This window comes from Macrosteles quadrilineatus, unplaced genomic scaffold, assembly GCF_028750875.1.
Source record: "Macrosteles quadrilineatus isolate MER2022 unplaced genomic scaffold, UCM_ALF_1.0 Scaffold_2__2_contigs__length_208266976, whole genome shotgun sequence".
NCBI classification, from domain to species: Eukaryota; Metazoa; Arthropoda; class Insecta; order Hemiptera; family Cicadellidae; genus Macrosteles; species Macrosteles quadrilineatus.
Window position 1 is genome coordinate 137,156,775 of NW_026542595.1, and position 15,507 is coordinate 137,172,281.

Genomic DNA, 15,507 nt, shown 5'->3' on the forward strand with positions numbered 1-15,507 from the left:
AAATTATTTATTTTATTTATTTTTATATTTGTTGAATTTTGATAATTTTTAAAGGATCGTGTTCATGCGCGATAATATTAAGGTCATGCGCTTAAATTCTTTTTATTTTATAGCTTATTAAGTAGTTATATTTTTCTCTGTATTTTAATTAGTCGTTATTGTCATGTTTATATTAACGTTGTCAGTCTCATGAGCTTAATTTGTTATAAGTTTAATTTCTTTTTTATTCAAGTCTATAAAACTGATACATTTAAGTAAAATTTTGCTATTATATTTACGTATGTTAGGGTGTAATGTCAGTATTTCTCACATTATTTCACTTGTTAACTGGGTTTATTTTGATAACCTTAACCAGGCAAGTAAAGTTTTCGCAATTGACCGTTGAATTTCAAGACCACTTTTTCAATATTGAAAATTTCTAGTTTTATTCATCACTAATGTGTAGCAATGTTTTCTGTAAACTTTTATTGGCAAGCATTTAAGGATATAACAAAATATACAAACAATGTTTACAATGGGATTAACCGCAGATGATATGATAACTGCACGACTTGGCAACGTTGCAGTTGTTATCAGCTGTTTATCTGTCAAGGGCACAGCTGATCGTAGGTTGAAGTTGATGGATGCACTCAGTAGAGAATGACTCAGGTTTGAATGCTTATCAACTTTCAATGAATGTGATTTATGGTTTCACTTGAACTCAGTTGTTTGTTGAAGTGAATTTCAAATTAATGAATTTCTGTTATAACTGCAATAAAACTGATGTATGAATTCTTTTATAACTAATTCGATATTCATTTACGCTTTTTTACTGGTTATTTAAGGCGTTTGATAGCCTTAAATAACCAGCCTATGGTGTCAATATGTATTAATTAAAACTAATAATTTGGATTTTAAATCATTTTCCCGGTTAATATTTACTTGTTGATTTAATGTTTCTAAACAAATATCGGCAGGAAGTAATGTGTAATTATATCTGAGAAATTCAGAAATAAGAAACTATAATATAAAAGCTGCTTTAGAAAATTAATATTCAAAATGTACATATGAAAATTTATCATCCCCAGAGTATGATTAATATCCCAAATATGTTAAATCTTCAAGAAAAGAAGTCACATAAAAAATATTTTGGTGCTACATAAATAGCAATATGCAATGTGCATATTCCAAAGTATATATTTACAATTAATAGCACTTCGTGAACAAAAGGATTAAATTGTTCGTTTAACACATGATTAGCTAAATGAGCTGCAACTGTTCAGAATTAACTATGATTCCATAGACTGTGTATTTCTGTATACAATACATATTTGTGTATCAACTTACTTCGACTTTACCCCACTTTAAAGCAGAAGTTGTGTACAAAACTATCAAATTCAAAAGTGGTTTACCGACGAATAGCTCATCAAAAGAACACCTCTCTGCTTAAAACAGTGAATGATGAAACCGAGTTTTGGATTTCCCGCAAATAAATCTATAACCACGGATATTCCTGCAGAATTAATAGTAGCAATAATGATAAACAAAATTACATGATAACCTGGATAGTATTATATTAATTAGCTCCGTTCCCATTTTCCAATAATTGGTTTTCAATTACACATGTTTAATGAACACAAAGTATCAACATGAGAATTAATTTGTTTTATGACGTAAAATTAATAATAACAATAAAATAGCTATTGCACATTTATTGATGTAGATTTAATTAATAATCATACACACATACTGTTTCTTTTATTATTTATTGTCAAAGGTGTATTTACTATAACATTTTAATCGCCCAAAAGGAGTGAATTTGAAATGCTCTATTTTAAAAATATTTGGAAAAATATTTTTGTTTTTGTTCTAAATGCATCAAGAAAGAATTTGAAATACTCTTAAGTCTTTCTGAGTAAAGGTTTTGGACCAATGTCTGAATTTGTGCAAGCAAAATTAATATTCTTATGCAATAATAATGTCTAGACTGCTTACTAATCTACTGTTAATTTAAAGAATTTCAATTAACTTTTAGAATTTAATGTTAATATCAAAATGTATTCGAAGGTATGCAATGTTAAAACGAATATATTATCAAGAAAATCCTATGCAGTCTGTTTCCACTCTGAAAATACATTATTTGTCCCTCATGGATTTGGCCATATCAATCCAACCGTTATTAACGGCCTGCACTGGGCACTGGATTTATTTGGTTTGTTTCATATAAATATTTATTCCCCTTAAGCACATGATTCATTGACACACAGTATTTAAATTTATCCCGATTTGTTCGTCCATACACTTTACACTCCCGATTAGTTTCTTCATTAATAAAAAAAAAATAATAAATCCACTTACTTTTTATTATTTCTTTATAGCGTTAACAAAACAGGTAAAAATCTTAAAATGCAAAATTTCACTATGTGATGGTAAAATTAATTTTCTCTTAATTGTTTTCAAAAAATCGTGCTTTTTTACTTAGACTATTTATTATGTTGCTACAAATAGTAATGTTGTTAGGTAGTGTCACTTTCTTTACATATTGAGTTTGTTCGTGATATTCTGTGAAAGGACAATTATTTCAGAATTGGACGCTAAACCAACCTGCAAACGATCACTCGACTATTCTTGTGTATGAGATACACTATTATTGTGTATTGTGTTTCATATACAGTACATAATATGAATTTATAACAGAATCACATCCATTTATCTATCTTCTTTGTTATGGTGGTTAACAAATTTTGAAATATGGTACCTATGTAAGCTACTTCAGTTTAGTATGTGGCTTTCTTTTACTTCGAAAGTCTACTTCATTGGTTTGTAGGAGAAATATGTAAAACAAATTATGAAAAACTAAACCTTACAAGTGAAAGTCTTAAATGATCTTGATAAGCTATAAAGTAGGTTTTGATTGTACTTTTAAAAATGTTCATTATGTTAACACTATTTAACAGCTAAAAGATTAACTTAGAGCTTAACCTTTTGTAACATTTTGAGCAAAACCACGACAGCACAAAGGTTCTAAATGATTCCCAGCAGAACATTTCCTATTGTATGTTTCATCAAAAAGCAATTTTCAACTGAACCTCTCGCAGCAAATAGAGACCTAATCATTGTAACGATGAAGAAAAATGGGGCTTCTGGAGAGATATTGATTTCCACGTTGTCTCCAAAGAGACTAACGCACTTGAAATGAATTATTGTTTGTGACAAAGCAGTTTTTTGTCCTAGGACGCTAGGCACGAGCCCGAAATTGTTTTTCACATTACGTCAGGCTAGACCTAGGAGTTGCGGCATATCACTTTGATGAAATTCATTGGCGATTGGGCGGGATTTGAACCCGGGACCCCAGGAACCGAACTCCCACGCTCTAACCACTATACCAGCTCACCCCCCAGTGTGATACAGCAGTAACAAAAATTACTAATTACGTAATCGAATTAATTTACACACTTACCGAACAACACTGATTAGTCAACCTAGAAAACAACAAATAATTATTAAATTGTATAACAACTAACCATAAAAATACAATGATTAGAGCTAATATACATCAAACTTTAAAACTCATTGACATAAGTATGCCACTGAAGTGTTTTCAATATAAAAATGCGATTAGGTCAAGATAAGCAAGTGATAAAGATATTAAATTCACCATACCCATTTGTAACAAAGTAAAACTAAATTTAATGTTCAATAAATGCAAAAATAATCTAATAGGTACAAGTTTTTTTGAGAAAATAATAGGTCTTTCGTAGCCAAAAGTAAATAATTTACTATTTCGTGTTCATTTTGTAAGTGGATAAAGGGCAGCACGGTAGTGCTACTAGTTCATTTAATTCTTCTTAAACGTTCAGATAGTGCTTACAAATTACAGTACTTTTTTTAGGACAAACATATTTCTTAATATATAATCACTAGTTTATATGTTAAGGTTCTCTTACACTATCCATATTACTGTCAGTAAAAGTTACTCAATAATAATGAGACAAAAAGATAATATTGATGTATTAATTACTTGTATCGAAGAATACCTCAATGTCTTGAAATCTACCATCAAAACTGTTAATATTGGCCTTTCAATATTTTTGACAGTAATATTGATAGTGAAAGGGTCCCTTACCCTTAAGTGAACAATTTACAAATATATTTTTAATACACTGTAACTACCTAACTACTAATACTATCAGTTAAATTTAAATTTTTTAAATTAAAATTGAGTTAGTAGCTACATTACAATTAATTCTAAACAGTGCATAGCCTATTTATTGTAAACATTTAATGTTTGAAACTTATTCTTACTCAGATTCTTCTCAAAAAACGAGTAGTCCTGATCTTTTTCACGGCGTAATGAACAATAAAAAAATACCTATACTTTAACTACTAACAGTTAAATTTCAATTTTTTTAATTAAAATTGAGTTAGTAGTTACATTACAATTAATTCTAAACAATACATAGCCTATTTATTGTAAACATTCAATGTTTAAAACTTATTCTTACTCAGATTCTTAAAAACGAGTAGCCCTGATTTTTTTCACGGCGTAATGAACAATAAAAAATAATACCTGTGTAGTGGCACGACTTCAAACTATGACGTAATGTTTCAGGACACTACATAACAGCTGATAAGCTGTCGTGTGCCGCAACTTGTATCCCGAGTCCTGTGTTAGAAAGCGTCCTTGACTACTTCTAAGCCTATGACCTTCCATCTCTACACAAGGGGTCAGCGTCTCTGCTACTGACTATGAGCTGCTATGAGGCATAATATTTGTGCTATGAGGCAACTATGATGACCAATTATATCGATAATTTTCAGCCCGCAATACCTCGGTTGGAGCGGTAACGTCTTCTACAGATAAGCAAGTTACATTGTTGGTTTGGTAATTGGTTTAAGACCTTACCGCAAGCAATATCTATTTCATTACTGCAATCAACCCTGACTTGCCTATACACTTCAAAACTGTCTTGTACCGTAACAAAACTTTACATTAGGTCTATGCAGGTTGGCAGTTGAGATTTTATTTTTAGAAAATTACTACTGAGTGCGTATTCATCGCGGTCTCGGTTTCCTTAGAATTATTTATTTAATTTGTTTCAGAAATGTTCGAAGGAAGCTTTTATTGTTTAGCTTACTTATTTAGCTTTTGACAGAAGGAATAAAAAGGGGGCATGTATTATTTATGACATATTTGTACGAGATTGTTTTTTCTTAAACCTTGTCTATTTATAAATTAGTAATTAATGAGATATCGAATACATTACTGATCCATTGCTGATCCGTTGGCTTTCAAATGGAATAAAGAGGTTATTCCCCTCTTTATGTCTACGCTTTGACCTACACTAAACCAGTAAAACAAAATAATTATTTTTGAAATGATCAAATATTTATTATTATTCATTGACGTATACATTACTATAAACATGAACATTTTGTTTGCTCCATGATTTAAATTATTCTAACTATATTAGAGTGGGGGAAATATTATTGAAAAATAAGCGAATAATATATCTCTATCTATAGTTCTATCTACGTCTATCAATAGTAATAAATATTGTATCTGTAGTTCTAAAACGTATTATATGTACGATAGACGTAAATAGCTATTTTTAAAAACTCTTTTGAAGGTTTATGTTATGATAATCTTTGTAACATTTGCCAAATAACTCGGACACAAAAACTTATCCACGCGTATTAAATTCGTTTTAGTTAAAAACTACTCAATGATACTATGACATTAATTATGACTCCTCTGGTCAAGAAAATACGAATGCGGGAGCGACTATTGTAATACTTTCGTTCTGTACATAGAATATTGTATGCTCAGTGAAATTGAGTTGGCTGGTAAATGTTTGGTCAAAAGTCACAAGCAATGGTCCTAAGTCAACCTTTGAGCATATCAAACTGTGCATATAAAACCTGCAAGCGTGACAACACTGTTGCCAAAATAAATTAAACGAAGGACTATTTAGCAGAAGGCGCGTTTTATCGTCTAAATCAGTGTTTAATTTAGTCTACCTTCATTTACACAACATTTTACGGACGTGTAATCTAAACAGCTCTAAAATCAATGTAAAGTGATAAAGCAAAGTGGTAATTACATTAACCACGAGTACCTCTCGTTATCAGTACTTAACTTAAACCAAGTAGTGGTGAACCCAGAAAGATAAGTCACTTTAGGCGTTTTTTCCCATAAGAATAACATGGGGATCATTTTTTGGCCACCAAAACCAAAAATCCTGATCTTTGCTCACATATCCCTATAAAATTGTCAAACCTTATTTCTTACTTATTTCCCATAAATATATTTGATATTAAGCTAAAAAAGCTAATTCTTATATTTATTGACCCTTACAAGTGTAAATGTAGAGTAGTGGCGAACCCAGAAAGAGCCATCACTTTAGGCACGTTTTCCCCATAAGAATAACATGGTGAGCTTTTTTTGACCACTTTTTTAAAAATCCAGCTCTCGGCCTATACAAGCCTATATAAATGTTCAATACCATTGTATAACACTATTAAAATTTCAAATCCACATCCATTCTCATGTATATTCTCAAAATCATCAACTTGACAGTGCGAGGTTTGTACGCAAACTCGGGCATGATCCCCCATATAAAATGCATGCTACCCATATAAAATAATGTTAAATTTTTTTCTTACTTTTTGATTTTTTTATGTTGTAATATTGTTTATAATCAAAAGTTGACACCCACTACGTTTGCCAGAATTTCAACCGTTTTGCCGTATCTCAAGCCGTTTTCGAGATATAAGCGTTTTTAGACAGTTTTACGGACTTAGACGATTTTTCATGGTAAATTTTATTTGTACCCATATAAAATAATGTTAAATTTTTTTCTTACTTTTTGATTTTTTTATGTTGTAATATTGTTTATAATCAAAAGTTGACACCCACTACGTTTGCCAGAATTTCAACCGTTTTGCCGTATCTCAAGCCGTTTTCGAGATATAAGCGTTTTTAGATAGTTTTTACGGACTTAGACGATTTTTCATGGTAAATTTTATTTGTACCCATATAAAATAATGTTAAATTTTTTTCTTACTTTTTGATTTTTTTATGTTGTAATATTGTTTATAATCAAAAGTTGACACCCACTACGTTTGCCAGAATTTCAACCGTTTTGCCGTATCTCAAGCCGTTTTCGAGATATAAGCGTTTTTAGATAGTTTTTACGGACTTAGACGATTTTTCATGGTAAATTTTATTTGTACCCATATAAAATAATGTTAAATTTTTTTCTTACTTTTTGATTTTTTTATGTTGTAATATTGTTTATAATCAAAAGTTGACACCCACTACGTTTGCCAGAATTTCAACCGTTTTGCCGTATCTCAAGCCGTTTTCGAGATATAAGCGTTTTTAGATAGTTTTAGACGATTTTTCATGTTAAATTTTATTTGTACCCATATGAAATAGTGTTAAATTTTTTTCTTTCTTTTTGATTTTTTTATGTTGTAATATTGTTTATAATCAAAAGTTGACACCCACTACGTTTGCCAGAATTTCAACCGTTTTGCTGTATCTCAAGCCGTTTTCGAGATATAAGCGTTTTTAGATAGTTTTACGGACTTAGACGATATTTCATAGTAACTTTTATTAGTACCCATATAAAATAATGTTAAAATATTTTTGGAAATTTAGATTTTTTTATGTTGTAATATTGTTTATAATCAAAAGTTGACACCCACTACGTTTGCCAGAATTTCAACCGTTTTGCCGTATCTCAAGCCGTTTTCAAGATACAAGCATTTTAAAACTATATTATGGACTTAAACAATTTTAGGTGTGCAAAAATGTTAAAAACACAATGAATAAGAAAGTACTATCTTCTGATGATAACAAGAGGCTTATTCTGGAAGATGACATTAATACTCTTGCTCTTAGTCATTATAAAATTGATCAAACATAAATCTATATTTGCCATTATTATTTAGCCTTTCCATTTCTATTATGAAAAAAACCATATTTAGTTTTATTCCAACTTTAGAGGAAGAGATCACTAAATTGGTTAAATGAAACGTCATTACCAACATGATTGTTATACAAATGTTTTAAAACTTAAATCGTCTTGTCTGGATAATATTAGGAAATTTACACTATCACGTAAATGTTTGTGTACTTTGCTGCAAGATTAACACAAGTAAAAACAGTCAATATTTTTATGTCGACCTTTTGAAAAAATGTTGTAATATTTGGACTATTCATGTCATCAAATACAACAACTGACTGTGACTGTGATGTGAATTTTTGTGTGTACTTGTTTACTTCATCACACAAATTTCACACTATTTTCACAAATGTCACATGAATTGTGAATTTCACTGTTACTGTGACTGTGATGTGAATTTACCTGTATTTCGTCACACACATTTCACACAATTTTTATAAATTTCACACACATTTCACACAATTTTTATAAATTTCACACAAATTTCACACAATTTGACACACATTATAAAAATTTTGTGTCAAATCACACATTATAAAATTTATAATGTGTGATTTGACACAAAATTTTTATAATGTGTGTCAAATTGTGTGAAATTTGTGTGAAATTTATAAAAATTGTGTGAAATGTGTGTGAAATTTATAAAAATTGTGTGAAATGTGTGTGACGAAATACAGGTAAATTCACATCACAGTCACAGTAACAGTGAAATTCACAATTCATGTGACATTTGTGAAAATAGTGTGAAATTTGTGTGATGAAGTAAACAAGTACACACAAAAATTCACATCACAGTCACAGTCAGTTGTTGTATTTGATGACATGAATAGTCCAAATATTACAACATTTTTTCAAAAGGTCGACATAAAAATATTGACTGTTTTTACTTGTGTTAATCTTGCAGCAAAGTACACAAACATTTACGTGATAGTGTAAATTTCCTAATATTATCCAGACAAGACGATTTAAGTTTTAAAACATTTGTATAACAATCATGTTGGTAATGACGTTTCATTTAACCAATTTAGTGATCTCTTCCTCTAAAGTTGGAATAAAACTAAATATGGTTTTTTTCATAATAGAAATGGAAAGGCTAAATAATAATGGCAAATATAGATTTATGTTTGATCAATTTTATAATGACTAAGAGCAAGAGTATTAATGTCATCTTCCAGAATAAGCCTCTTGTTATCATCAGAAGATAGTACTTTCTTATTCATTGTGTTTTTAACATTTTTGCACACCTAAAATTGTTTAAGTCCATAATATAGTTTTAAAATGCTTGTATCTTGAAAACGGCTTGAGATACGACAAAACCGTTGAAATTCTGGCACACATAGTGGGTGTCAACTTTTGATTATAAACAATAATACAACATAAAAAAATCTAAATTTCCAAAAATATTTTAACATTATTTTATATGGGTACTAATAAAAGTTACTATGAAATATCGTCTAAGTCCGTAAAACTATCTAAAAACGCTTATATCTCGAAAACGGCTTGAGATACAGCAAAACGGTTGAAATTCTGGCAAACGTAGTGGGTGTCAACTTTTGATTATAAACAATATTACAACATAAAAAAATCAAAAAGAAAGAAAAAAATTTAACACTATTTCATATGGGTACAAATAAAATTTAACATGAAAAATCGTCTAAAACTATCTAAAAACGCTTATATCTCGAAAACGGCTTGAGATACGGCAAAACGGTTGAAATTCTGGCAAACGTAGTGGGTGTCAACTTTTGATTATAAACAATATTACAACATAAAAAAATCAAAAAGTAAGAAAAAAATTTAACATTATTTTATATGGGTACAAATAAAATTTACCATGAAAAATAGTCTAAGTCCGTAAAAACTATCTAAAAACGCTTATATCTCGAAAACGGCTTGAGATACGGCAAAACGGTTGAAATTCTGGCAAACGTAGTGGGTGTCAACTTTTGATTATAAACAATATTACAACATAAAAAATCAAAAAGTAAGAAAAAAATTTAACATTATTTTATATGGGTACAAATAAAATTTACCATGAAAAATCGTCTAAGTCCGTAAAAACTATCTAAAAACGCTTATATCTCGAAAACGGCTTGAGATACGGCAAAACGGTTGAAATTCTGGCAAACGTAGTGGGTGTCAACTTTTGATTATAAACAATATTACAACATAAAAAAATCAAAAAGTAAGAAAAAAATTTAACATTATTTTATATGGGTACAAATAAAATTTACCATGAAAAATCGTCTAAGTCCGTAAAACTGTCTAAAAACGCTTATATCTCGAAAACGGCTTGAGATACGGCAAAACGGTTGAAATTCTGGCAAACGTAGTGGGTGTCAACTTTTGATTATAAACAATATTACAACATAAAAAAATCAAAAAGTAAGAAAAAAATTTAACATTATTTTATATGGGTAGCATGCATTTTATATGGGGGATCATGCCCGAGTTTGCGTACAAACCTCGCACTGTCAAGTTGATGATTTTGAGAATATACATGAGAATGGATGTGGATTTGAAATTTTAATAGTGTTATACAATGGTATTGAACATTTATATAGGCTTGTATAGGCCGAGAGCTGGATTTTTAAAAAAGTGGTCAAAAAAAGCTCACCATGTTATTCTTATGGGGAAAACGTGCCTAAAGTGATGGCTCTTTCTGGGTTCGCCACTACTCTACATTTACACTTGTAAGGGTCAATAAATATAAGAATTAGCTTTTTTAGCTTAATATCAAATATATTTATGGGAAATAAGTAAGAAATAAGGTTTGACAATTTTATAGGGATATGTGAGCAAAGATCAGGATTTTTGGTTTTGGTGGCCAAAAAATGATCCCCATGTTATTCTTATGGGAAAAAACGCCTAAAGTGACTTATCTTTCTGGGTTCACCACTACTAGTAGTGGCTAGTGAGTAGGCTACCCATATAAAATAATGTTAAATTTTTTTCTTACTTTTTGATTTTTTTATGTTGTAATATTGTTTATAATCAAAAGTTGACACCCACTACGTTTGCCAGAATTTCAACCGTTTTGCCGTATCTCAAGCCGTTTTCGAGATATAAGCGTTTTTAGACAGTTTTACGGACTTAGACGATTTTTCATGGTAAATTTTATTTGTACCCATATAAAATAATGTTAAATTTTTTTCTTACTTTTTGATTTTTTTATGTTGTAATATTGTTTATAATCAAAAGTTGACACCCACTACGTTTGCCAGAATTTCAACCGTTTTGCCGTATCTCAAGCCGTTTTCGAGATATAAGCGTTTTTAGATAGTTTTAGACGATTTTTCATGGTAAATTTTATTTGTACCCATATAAAATAATGTTAAATTTTTTTCTTACTTTTTGATTTTTTTATGTTGTAATATTGTTTATAATCAAAAGTTGACACCCACTACGTTTGCCAGAATTTCAACCGTTTTGCCGTATCTCAAGCCGTTTTCGAGATATAAGCGTTTTTAGATAGTTTTAGACGATTTTTCATGGTAAATTTTATTTGTACCCATATAAAATAATGTTAAATTTTTTTCTTACTTTTTGATTTTTTTATGTTGTAATATTGTTTATAATCAAAAGTTGACACCCACTACGTTTGCCAGAATTTCAACCGTTTTGCCGTATCTCAAGCCGTTTTCGAGATATAAGCGTTTTTAGATAGTTTTAGACGATTTTTCATGGTAAATTTTATTTGTACCCATATAAAATAATGTTAAATTTTTTTCTTACTTTTTGATTTTTTTATGTTGTAATATTGTTTATAATCAAAAGTTGACACCCACTACGTTTGCCAGAATTTCAACCGTTTTGCCGTATCTCAAGCCGTTTTCGAGATATAAGCGTTTTTAGATAGTTTTAGACGATTTTTCATGTTAAATTTTATTTGTACCCATATGAAATAGTGTTAAATTTTTTTCTTTCTTTTTGATTTTTTTATGTTGTAATATTGTTTATAATCAAAAGTTGACACCCACTACGTTTGCCAGAATTTCAACCGTTTTGCCGTATCTCAAGCCGTTTTCAAGATACAAGCATTTTAAAACTATATTATGGACTTAAACAATTTTAGGTGTGCAAAAATGTTAAAAACACAATGAATAAGAAAGTACTATCTTCTGATGATAACAAGAGGCTTATTCTGGAAGATGACATTAATACTCTTGCTCTTAGTCATTATAAAATTGATCAAACATAAATCTATATTTGCCATTATTATTTAGCCTTTCCATTTCTATTATGAAAAAAACCATATTTAGTTTTATTCCAACTTTAGAGGAAGAGATCACTAAATTGGTTAAATGAAACGTCATTACCAACATGATTGTTATACAAATGTTTTAAAACTTAAATCGTCTTGTCTGGATAATATTAGGAAATTTACACTATCACGTAAATGTTTGTGTACTTTGCTGCAAGATTAACACAAGTAAAAACAGTCAATATTTTTATGTCGACCTTTTGAAAAAATGTTGTAATATTTGGACTATTCATGTCATCAAATACAACAACTGACTGTGACTGTGATGTGAATTTTTGTGTGTACTTGTTTACTTCATCACACAAATTTCACACTATTTTCACAAATGTCACATGAATTGTGAATTTCACTGTTACTGTGACTGTGATGTGAATTTACCTGTATTTCGTCACACACATTTCACACAATTTTTATAAATTTCACACACATTTCACACAATTTTTATAAGTTTCACACAAATTTCACACAATTTGACACACATTATAAAAATTTTGTGTCAAATCACACATTATAAAATTTATAATGTGTGATTTGACACAAAATTTTTATAATGTGTGTCAAATTGTGTGAAATTTGTGTGAAATTTATAAAAATTGTGTGAAATGTGTGTGAAATTTATAAAAATTGTGTGAAATGTGTGTGACGAAATACAGGTAAATTCACATCACAGTCACAGTAACAGTGAAATTCACAATTCATGTGACATTTGTGAAAATAGTGTGAAATTTGTGTGATGAAGTAAACAAGTACACACAAAAATTCACATCACAGTCACAGTCAGTTGTTGTATTTGATGACATGAATAGTCCAAATATTACAACATTTTTTCAAAAGGTCGACATAAAAATATTGACTGTTTTTACTTGTGTTAATCTTGCAGCAAAGTACACAAACATTTACGTGATAGTGTAAATTTCCTAATATTATCCAGACAAGACGATTTAAGTTTTAAAACATTTGTATAACAATCATGTTGGTAATGACGTTTCATTTAACCAATTTAGTGATCTCTTCCTCTAAAGTTGGAATAAAACTAAATATGGTTTTTTTCATAATAGAAATGGAAAGGCTAAATAATAATGGCAAATATAGATTTATGTTTGATCAATTTTATAATGACTAAGAGCAAGAGTATTAATGTCATCTTCCAGAATAAGCCTCTTGTTATCATCAGAAGATAGTACTTTCTTATTCATTGTGTTTTTAACATTTTTGCACACCTAAAATTGTTTAAGTCCATAATATAGTTTTAAAATGCTTGTATCTTGAAAACGGCTTGAGATACGGCAAAACGGTTGAAATTCTGGCAAACGTAGTGGGTGTCAACTTTTGATTATAAACAATATTACAACATAAAAAAATCAAAAAGAAAGAAAAAAATTTAACACTATTTCATATGGGTACAAATAAAATTTAACATGAAAAATCGTCTAAAACTATCTAAAAACGCTTATATCTCGAAAACGGCTTGAGATACGGCAAAACGGTTGAAATTCTGGCAAACGTAGTGGGTGTCAACTTTTGATTATAAACAATATTACAACATAAAAAAATCAAAAAGTAAGAAAAAAATTTAACATTATTTTATATGGGTACAAATAAAATTTACCATGAAAAATCGTCTAAGTCCGTAAAAACTATCTAAAAACGCTTATATCTCGAAAACGGCTTGAGATACGGCAAAACGGTTGAAATTCTGGCAAACGTAGTGGGTGTCAACTTTTGATTATAAACAATATTACAACATAAAAAAATCAAAAAGTAAGAAAAAAATTTAACATTATTTTATATGGGTACAAATAAAATTTACCATGAAAAATCGTCTAAGTCCGTAAAACTGTCTAAAAACGCTTATATCTCGAAAACGGCTTGAGATACGGCAAAACGGTTGAAATTCTGGCAAACGTAGTGGGTGTCAACTTTTGATTATAAACAATATTACAACATAAAAAAATCAAAAAGTAAGAAAAAAATTTAACATTATTTTATATGGGTAGCATGCATTTTATATGGGGGATCATGCCCGAGTTTGCGTACAAACCTCGCACTGTCAAGTTGATGATTTTGAGAATATACATGAGAATGGATGTGGATTTGAAATTTTAATAGTGTTATACAATGGTATTGAACATTTATATAGGCTTGTATAGGCCGAGAGCTGGATTTTTAAAAAAGTGGTCAAAAAAAGCTCACCATGTTATTCTTATGGGGAAAACGTGCCTAAAGTGATGGCTCTTTCTGGGTTCGCCACTACTCTACATTTACACTTGTAAGGGTCAATAAATATAAGAATTAGCTTTTTTAGCTTAATATCAAATATATTTATGGGAAATAAGTAAGAAATAAGGTTTGACAATTTTATAGGGATATGTGAGCAAAGATCAGGATTTTTGGTTTTGGTGGCCAAAAAATGATCCCCATGTTATTCTTATGGGAAAAAACGCCTAAAGTGACTTATCTTTCTGGGTTCACCACTACTAAACCAAAACGAATGCAATGTTTGGGAATTATTTTTCCATTAGGTATTGTTTTTACTTCACAAGTATTAATGATGTATTTAAATCAAATCAAAAGTTGTATAGTGAAACCTAGTTTTTTTCTCTTGAATGCACCAGTTCTCATTAATGTATGATTTAGCATGGAGTAGTTTGTCTTCTCCAAGTAAAAATGTATGCTTCTCAAACGAGGAAAACTTTGTACTGAAGACCTTCTGGCAATACAAGGCGTATGTACAATTATTTCTTGTCTGTAACGATGATATTCCAGTGAAATATAATATTACTATGTTAAATATCTAAAAAATATGGTTCTAATAAAAAAGTCGAATGAAATTTGTTCATCAAAATATGATATATACTAGAAGAGAGAAGGCTACATAGTATGATGGAAACATAATATTCTCAGAAATTGGAATATTTTATAAATATATTTCCAAAATGCAATCATACTGTATATAGTAGAGAAGAGTAAAGTAATATGTCAGTAGCTTTTTGATGGTTCGAAACTGGACCCAGCTGTTCCTTATCATCGGGCTTTAAATAAATGATCCTGACTAGAAATAGCTGATCTTAGTCAGTAACAAAGCTACCTACACAGATCATCTCACACCATTCTACACTCATCCTTCACTCATATTTGGGTTAAAATACAAACCTTAGGTGGCGTCCCCATCTCAATGATTGATAATTGATAATTGAAAGGCTAACCAATATGGTGAACACAAAATAATCCCAGGAATTGGGAAGATTGTATTAATAGATTATCAAAATGCAAACATATAAGTAGAGATGG

The 15,507-nt window shown here is 29.7% G+C and overlaps 1 protein-coding gene across 1 annotated transcript in view; it reads right to left on the reverse strand.

The window, feature by feature from the left end:
• Positions 1–15,507, reverse strand: part of LOC128984944 (uncharacterized) — a 90,745-nt gene that overhangs the window by 41,746 nt on the left and 33,492 nt on the right. The window contains exon 2 of the mRNA XM_054404313.1: positions 3,440–3,461. Within this exon, the coding sequence (XP_054260288.1) occupies positions 3,440–3,461 (22 nt within the window). The remainder of the gene's footprint in view (positions 1–3,439; positions 3,462–15,507) is intronic.